Source organism: Larimichthys crocea, chromosome XVII (genome assembly GCF_000972845.2).
Source record: "Larimichthys crocea isolate SSNF chromosome XVII, L_crocea_2.0, whole genome shotgun sequence".
NCBI lineage: Eukaryota > Metazoa > Chordata > Actinopteri > Sciaenidae > Larimichthys > Larimichthys crocea.
In genome coordinates, this window is record NC_040027.1 from 17,073,647 (window position 1) to 17,082,206 (window position 8,560).

The following is an 8,560-nucleotide window of genomic DNA, read 5'->3' on the forward strand; positions in this document are numbered from 1 at the left end:
CGCAAGCCGAAGGGCTACACATGAAATAGGCGGGAGCGCCGTTTTTTAAAGTCACAGTGCAACTTTTTTAAAAACACTAAGAGACAGGTCTGATTTTCAAAAACAGGCCTCGGTGTCCATAAATGTTACCCAGTTTGATTGTATTCTGACACCCCGAGATGTTTCGGTTTTATAGTATTGAGATGTTGTGAACGCGTGTCTTGAAAACTGTTTAAATTCAACGTTGGTGTAAAGCATGGGGTCGTCAAGTGGACCGGGTCGCATGGTCCCTTCAAGTCCCGTCCGAGCAAAAAAATCCACTCCGGGTTCAGCGCCCAAGCCATGAGATGTGGAGCTGATGCTTTGTCTGAGGTATGCTCATAATTGAATTAAAATGTCTAATTAACGACATGGAGTTACACTTAAAGTGTAGACTAGTCATCCCCCATCCAAAACACAAATGCCATGCTGTGCCACACTTTAAAGTAAAATGGAAATAAGTCTGGTAAGAACACATGTATGCTCCCTGTGGTGATCCAGCCCTGCTTTTCCAAAAAGCCCCTCATATGTGGCAAAGAATAGCCTCATGGAAACACAAAAATCAATTGAAGGAATTGCAGTATCATGTAATAACATGGTGTGTTTTGTTTGGCTTTACTTGGATGTGAAACGTCAATAAAACAATGCTGTGTATTCAGGAGAGCTGGCTTTGCCACTGTGCTGCTTGATGAAAAAGATCATCCATGATTAGGATTTCTAAATAAAAAAGGCCTGCATAGGATATAGGAAATATAGAATTTAGTTATCTTAATACACCTGTCCACCTATATATGTAGATATATGTGTGTATATATATAGAAGAGAGCACTATACTTCCTTATACTTAGCTATATTAATTTTCATGTAGACTTATGTTCTACCAATTAAAGCAATATGAAGTAATATTACGAATAGTAACCTGTATTGTCTTTAGGCTACTGTCTACTGTATTTGGGTCTGCATTTATCTGTAACATATATATTAATATAGCTACAATGCAAAAGCTTGCTACTATAAAGGATGTGTAGTGTCCTTTTATGCATGTATAACATGTTCTATTATTTAAACAGAAGAGGGCAACATGGTCCATGGTTTGACCTGACTGTAATTTAATTCATTTCCTCACTAAAACTGAGTCTTCTTTAGATACTTTATTACCTGTTATCTGGATTATTGTGAGGATGGCTCATGTTAAAGACACAAATACAAAGGTACACGGACATGGTTAAAAACAGATATTTATTTGTTTCAGATACCAGATATAAAACATGGAAATAAAACATTGATTAATTCTATTTGATGTAACACTGCATACCCTGCAGCTTTCACACCCTGAAAGTGTGTTACAGATTTACTGAGGCACTAGATGAAGTCTCAAACATGGGGCTTCAAGTGGTTTCATAACACTGTTTTAAGATGGATTCAGAATCAGAATCAGAAGTACTTTATTAATCCCCATAGGAAAATTGATAGGTTGCTTTAGTGAACCTCATAATTGGTACAAAACATTTAAAGATCCATGGCTTTTCTTCATTGTAAAAACTGGTACACATTTTAATTATTCAAATGTTTTTTTTGTTTTGTTTTTCAACTTTGTGTACTTGTGCTGTTGATATTTGACCTGTGTATCATACCATAAATATACCATAAACTGACTTTATTTTCACTAAAACCATAGAAATTCATCATTGGCATGACTTTATTTTCACTAAAACCATAGAAATTCATCATTGGCATTAAAAACATCATCACAGTCACAGTCAACAATTAGCCAATACAATGTCCATCACACAGTTTAAAAAACATAGAAAACAGTGTAGTAGTGCAGAAGCATTTCAGTTTTGGTCTCTGAGATGGATCTTAAAATATATTGAAGATCACAAGTAGAAAGACTGTAACACTTATATGTTTATACTGTTTGGTATATGAAAGACAGAGACATGTTAAGAACAGAGTATTCATTCATTTGATTTGTGTCTTCACAGTATAGTCGTGCTCTATCCAAAGAAAGAGACTCAACTGTATGTGTATTGTCTCCAAGACGTTGAATTTGACCCATTAATTACTGCTCTTTAGTATTTGAAGTAATTCTTTGGACAGCATCTACGCAGACAAAACAACATTAACAGGATAACACTGGTATCTAAAAGGCCTTCAATTCCACAGCATCCATCCTCTGCACACCATGTCGTACTAAATCTTGAGTGTTTAATCTCCCGTAATTACAAAGATTTGCTTAGGTTAATAAAAATAATCGGCCTCAATTAAGACCCCCTACCTGGACCTCCCCTGTGCCTTCTTTGCCCCTTTCTGTGAGGGATAAATTCACAGTCATATAAATAGAGTCACCTCCCAAACCGCGAAGCACACCTCTTCGATTCAGGAGCAAAAAAGGCTGTTGGATATTGAGAAAGTAGTCTGGTTCATCGGGTTTATCAGAGAGGCAGAAACGTTTAATTAAAATTTGTTCCTAAATAAAGTAGCCGCATTCAGTCTTATAGACTGACGTTGTTTCCACAGGAGTGTGTTGTTCGTGAGTGTGTTGAGGTTAGCGACAGTTGAGAGGCTCATCTTTATCTGTGATCTTGTCACCACAAATACTTCGAAGAATCAAGGGGTGTTCAGTTTTAGAAAGGTCCTGCCATACCAGACATGCTGTGAAAGACTCTTGGAAGACACACTTTTCATTTTTCATCTTCTTCAACAAACAGTTAGGAACCGCTAAAACCTGTGTAATGAGTCTGAGATATCTTAATTCAGAGATGACAATGGAGCACAGAAGTAGCTGTACAGGCGGCAGAGTAAGGCTGGGACTGAGCTTCACTATCGACTACCTTCTATTCAATAAAGGAGTCAAAGGTTCTAAAGAAGAAGCGACAGGAAGTCGTACAGCCGAGCAGACAGTGGACAACATGCTAAATCATCAGAATCCTAAACCCAAAGAGGTGGAGATTCACTCTGCGATACAGGAGAAGCAGCTACAGAGGTCAGAGGCTGAGACCGAAGAAAGGAAAGTCAAAGAAGAGGAGGGGGATGAAGAGCAACAAGAGGAGGGGGAGGAGGAAGTGACAACCACCAGATCTATCGGCAACAGTCCAGAGAAGTCTGCAGACAAACCCAACCAGTCGTACATTGCGCTCATCTCCAAGGCAATCCTGGCATCGGAGGGGAAGAAACTGCTGCTATGTGACATCTACCAGTGGATCATGGACCACTACCCGTACTTCAAGAGTAAGGTATGATCTGGAAGACAGATAGACAGAGAGCTGTGGCACAGTCAAATTGGTCTATAATGTCAAGTAAAAACTATGATAAAGGTGATCTATTTTCACAGATCGTGAGAAAGCGTGTTTCATTCAGTCGCTGAAAAATAACATGGCAGCCAATTTCACAAGTGAAGCAAACGCACTTGGCACAAGTAATCTGTCTGAGTGGTTAAGCAATTAGGTGCTTGCAGGAAAACTAGATGATCTTCTTGTTGGCAAATTCACAAATAAAGTAATCCTGTTGCTAGGTTGCAAAATGCTTTTGCCAGGTGCAACAACAGATTGGACGTATCCTAGTGGATTAAAGATGATCACTGGTTTGATGTGCCGAAGAGGGAACTCAAGGTGTTTTGTCTTACTATGATCATATACAGCTATATAAGATCAGGGATACTTAACAGCCACCTGTGTTTTCTTAGTTCTCAGGTTTTAATCATATTCCTTTTTTTTGCTCCAACAGGATAAAAACTGGAGAAACAGCGTGCGTCACAACTTGTCCCTGAACGATTGCTTCATCAAAGCAGGCCGCAGCGAAAACGGTAAAGGCCACTTCTGGGCAATTCACCCCTCAAACTACCAGAACTTTTTAAACGGGGACTACCACTGCCGGCGGGCACGACGCAGAGTTCGCAGGATAGCAGGACAGTTCCCACTTCCCTCCATCAGCTCCCCTTACCACCCTGTCCTTGCCCGGCCCCACAGAACAACCTATTGGTGCTGCCCTCAGGTCCAAACACTTCCTCTGTCCTGCTTGGCACCCAGACTCTACTGGCCATGGTCCAGCGTGCAGCCTCAAGTGGGGCTTCACCCGCGCCTGCGTGCCCCTGTACCCTGAGAGTGAAGCGTTTGTATTTTTTAAAAGGTATTTTTGAATCATATAAAGCTGCACTTCTTTCATTTGTATTCTGAATGTTTTGTTATAATCTGATTAAATCATATTGAATTCAACACCTTGATTTGTTTTTAATCAGCTCCCTCAGATGTGTTGTGTGTGTGTGTGTGTGTGTGTGTACACACTTGTCTGTGCGTGCAGATAGTACTAAAAGTGAGCCCAGTGCTAAAATACCACCCGGTGTTAGATGCTAATTAGTCAAAGCTGTCGGGATGCAAAATCTTCTGCCTTAAGACACTAAAATCGGGCTTTCCAAAGCCGACTCCCAAGGATATGAGGCCAGATAATCTGAGCAATCCCAAATAGTTTCAAGAAATGGGAAGCTTATCACACAGTGTAATCCGTAACCGCTGTTGCAGAAAGAGGGAGACCACGGGAGGTCAGGGATGAAGGGAGCAGAGGAAAGGGAAGGAGGCAGGGAGAGAGGGAGGGAGGGAGAGATAGGATAAAGCTGATTTATTGGAGAGAGGTGGGAGGGCTTTTTTTTTAGGGATTCTGTATTTGTTAAGAAGAAGAATAAGTCAGGGCAGCTACTGAAGTAATGAAAGATTTACTTAAGTTTACCATCAAAATGAATACAGTACAGTATTTTATTGTTAAGATCAATTTATGTGATTTTTTTTTTTTTCAAATAAAGGACTCCTTAAGATCTAAGCTCTAAAGCACTTCAGTTATAAGATGACTTCAAAATATTGCCATAATAAGAATCAAGTCAATTTTTACCTGTCCGGCTCTCACATCAATAGTGAAATTCCTCTCTGACTTGCAAAGGTTGGCATTTACATCCACGGTGCTCCAGCCTAAGAGGATTAGGTCATACATTGACTTTTCTGAAGTTTGTTTGTCTCAGCTCATGTGGGCTTCTTATTTGCAAATTATTGAATATTTGAATAAGGCAATATTTGACATGAAATTAAATTCTAAGCAGACAATAATATGTCAGAAGGCTAAAGCTTAAGAGAGAGCAAGAGTGTGTGTGTGTGTGTGTGTGTGTGTGTGTGTGTGTGTGTTATTCACAAGTTATTTTCTGGGGATGCTCATTAGAACAATGACAAATCCATCTAATTAATTTTTGTTCACCAAATCTTCCTATTCAATGTCAGCAGCTAATTGGAGTCCTAATTTGCTTAATTCCCATGAATTGCTCTCTGCATCAAATCCTCTTCAATTCACCAGCTTTAAGGCTTTAATTTGGTTGCATATGTTTGTTGTACACACACACACACACACACACACACACACACACACACACACAGCATGCAAACACAAGCAAGAGTTACATTTCACACACATACAGCTCCTAAAACACTTGCAGAAGAACACTGTACACACACACATTTGTTCAAATACCCAAATTAGTGTGTGATATGAGTGATGTGCTTTTTTGTATAAATATAAAATAATATGTCAGCAACTCAAATAAAAAAAAATACATAAAGAAAAACCAACATCATTTATGTTCAACTAACAAAATTATAATGAACTACCTTTCTAGGAGAATAAGATTGAGGTCATGAGCTCTGCGTGTGTTCATACGTGCATGTCATTCTGTTAATCTAATGAGATGGGTCATGCAGACGGCCGTAGATTAAGGCACAAAGATTTGTTCCTGATTAGCAGAGAGTGAGGTAAGAAGATCAGTCCTGGTGGCTAAGATGGCGATGAAACATTATGGCCGTGTTTCAATACAATACATTTACAGCCGCATTCTAGCATCTGATTCCCCCTTAGCTTACACAGATCTCATTGATTTGGACTCAACATACAACAGTTCACACAGCAAAGGATGAAGCCTGAACCGTGCATGAGGAAATAGATCAAAGAGATACACAGGAAAAAAGGAAAGGGTTGCCTTGGTTCTCAGCTTGTAGCTTATATTGTGTGTAATATATGTAACGCATTAGTAGGACTGTAGAGATGATTTACGTAAACTCCTTTTTAAAAATGAATTAACCAAATAACTGTAATCTATAGCATCTCTGCGTCTGTGACATTGGTTATAGCTGGTTACACAAATTACAGTTACACAAATAACTTGAGATAAAGCTCTTATAAACTACAGTTTATATTTTAATCCATAGCCTTTATTCCCTGAAAAACAGCCTCCATGAATTCTTGAAGAAATGCATTTGAAAATAATTTAAAAGAACATTTAACACAGATTGAAATCTGTGGATTTTTGCACGGTCTAAATGATTTTTTGCATGTCTCCAAGCACACTTTAAACCCCACAAAACCACATCCTTTTAATTATTAATTGATGTGGCTGATATCTAGACCTGATTTTAAACCTGATGGACAGTTAGAGCTGCAGAGCTCTGAAATAATAAATCATCTTTGAGTATTGTGTGTTTCAGCTACTATTCAGCTGTGTTTTTTTTAGAGAAATAGTTCAATGAAATCTTGATTTGTGGTTCAGCACTATCTTTTTTAAAATTTTGATTTAGTTTAACTTAACAACGTTGCACTGTATTTTAGATATACGTTGTGAAAAGAGAGTGATAAACACTGTGTATGTATTAAAAATACAACAAACTTGATAATATAAATAATAAACATAAAGGAAAGAAGCATCTATAAAACATTAGATTTCCTAATGGACAACCACGTGATTTAAAAAAAAAGAAAGAAAAAAAAAAGAAATGTACTCTTTGTTTGACTTTATTCACTTAATTATTTGTCTTTTTTTTCTCAGCACTGCAACTTAAGAATAACTCTCAATAGGCCCTAAACCTGGAGGAGTCCAAATTGCAAGTCTATTAGAAAACATGATTGCATAGAAGTAAGTAGTATTTAAGGCTTAGAAAGCGCTATAGTTGAACCAAAACCAGCTGCTATTTTCTGGTTGTGTCCCACCATGAACAATAGCCTGGCGTTACCTCGGCTTCAAAGGCTCCATAATAGTCAATCGATCAGAATGCGAGGCGCTATTCTGCAGATTACTGTTAACAATAATTTGCCTCCTAGTGCACCGTTGCCATCTTTGAAGCAATGTTTTATTGCCTTTTTTTCCCCATCTGCATCTGTCATCCCCGAGGTCCACTGTTTGATCTCTCCCCACCAGTGTCTGCCTCCCCGGGGTCGCGTTGACCTGTTGATTGGCAGCTGCGATCAGACATATGGTGGGACGAGGCATCGACCGGAGCTCCCCGGAGACAAAAGCAGACTAGTGGGGTGTTTTTTTTTCTCTCCCCTCCCTTCTCTTTTTCACCGAAACCGAGGAGCAGAGCAGCAGCAGCACCGAGGAAGAGGACTGATCCCACCACTAGATGACGCAAGGTGCAAGCGAATATTTCCAGCACTGTTTCACGTGGCAAAGTTTATTTTTTTATATAATTTAACCAACGTCAGAAATAAGATATGTAGCGTATGATATATTATTTATCCTTAGTGCAATGTAGGTTAGTCTATATCTCAAATACTATGCGAGTATTTTTGGTATAACTCATTAACATAATAAATCCAAGATTTCTTCTTCTTACCTTTCAAGTGACACTTTGACCTCTCTAATGGAGCAGAAAAGCAGGGTTGTACATTCATCTGTCCGATGAAATATGGCCTATAGGTAGCAGGCTGAATAATTAATGCGAATGTGGCAAACCGGTGTTCACGTCAGGCTTCTTTGAATTTTGCCCAGATGTGTTGTTAGTTCACTGGAAACCAGTTGGGGGTACCTTGACTCGCACAGATGCGCTGCTCAACCTGGTGTGTTTGTGTTTGCCTGTGCATGATTTCAGCATACAGAATGCAAAACATCCCCCCCATGGTCTCCTCTTATAGTGAGCAGAGTGTTGCCATGGTGATGCATCCCTGACCAGGGTCTGCACTGACCCTGGTTGGTGACCTTTGACATTTAGGCCATGGCCAGGGTCAAAAGGTCAGCGATGGCCGGAGGGCAACAAGAGCACTTGCATGATTGGCACTCTGACACGCTCGCTGCCCCCTTCATCTGCAGCGCTCACCTCCCTCCCAGTTTGCACCTCTCATTTGCATTTGCTACAGAGAGAAGACCATCAGCTGCAGGAGGTTCATCCCACATTGAACCTTAGCAGGTAGCCGCTTTGCTCGAAGCAATGCAAGGCTCAATATTGTATAATTTGCATTCAGCGCTGCTACACATTCGAGGTTTCAGTTTTGTGTAAATGGTGATGATAAAACGTAATCTCCAGCAGGCTAACATCCTGTATCATGACGGTTATGATAGCAGTAATGATCATCAGTATTCCCATGGCCCCTGCAATCCACTGTATGGGAGGATATTTATAGTTCTTCATGTGATAGGGTGGGTGTGTGTGTGTGCATGTGCATGTTTGTTCATTTGTAGGGGGGTGCGGGGCAATGCACCACACTGTGGTTCTTCTCATGGGGAATAATTACAGAATCG

At 39.8% G+C, this 8,560-nt stretch overlaps 1 protein-coding gene across 2 annotated transcripts; it reads left to right on the plus strand.

Annotated features, from left to right (window-relative positions):
- Positions 1-25: 25 nt before the first annotated feature.
- Positions 26-4,161, plus strand: foxq2 (forkhead box Q2). Of its 2 annotated transcripts, XM_027290345.1 has the most exons (3): positions 26-351; positions 2,869-3,254; positions 3,745-4,161. In XM_027290345.1, the coding sequence occupies exons 2-3, from the start codon at positions 2,931-2,933 to the stop codon at positions 4,117-4,119; spliced, it is 699 nt and encodes a 232-aa protein (XP_027146146.1). In that variant the 5' UTR covers positions 26-351; positions 2,869-2,930; the 3' UTR covers positions 4,120-4,161. The 2 variants fall into 2 exon arrangements, with proteins under 2 accessions (XP_027146146.1, XP_019125791.2); XM_019270246.2 differs by lacking the exon at positions 26-351 and having other exon boundaries at positions 1,829-3,254.
- The last annotated feature ends 4,399 nt before the right edge of the window (positions 4,162-8,560 follow it).

Excerpts from the sequence above, each read along its gene's own strand:
- foxq2 (XM_019270246.2), top strand. The coding sequence starts at position 2,754 with ATGAGTCTGAGATATCTTAATTCAGAGATGACAATGGAGCACAGAAGT. Across the intron at positions 3,255-3,744 it reads ACCCGTACTTCAAGAGTAAG|GATAAAAACTGGAGAAACAG; the intron begins GTATGATCTGGA and ends TTGCTCCAACAG.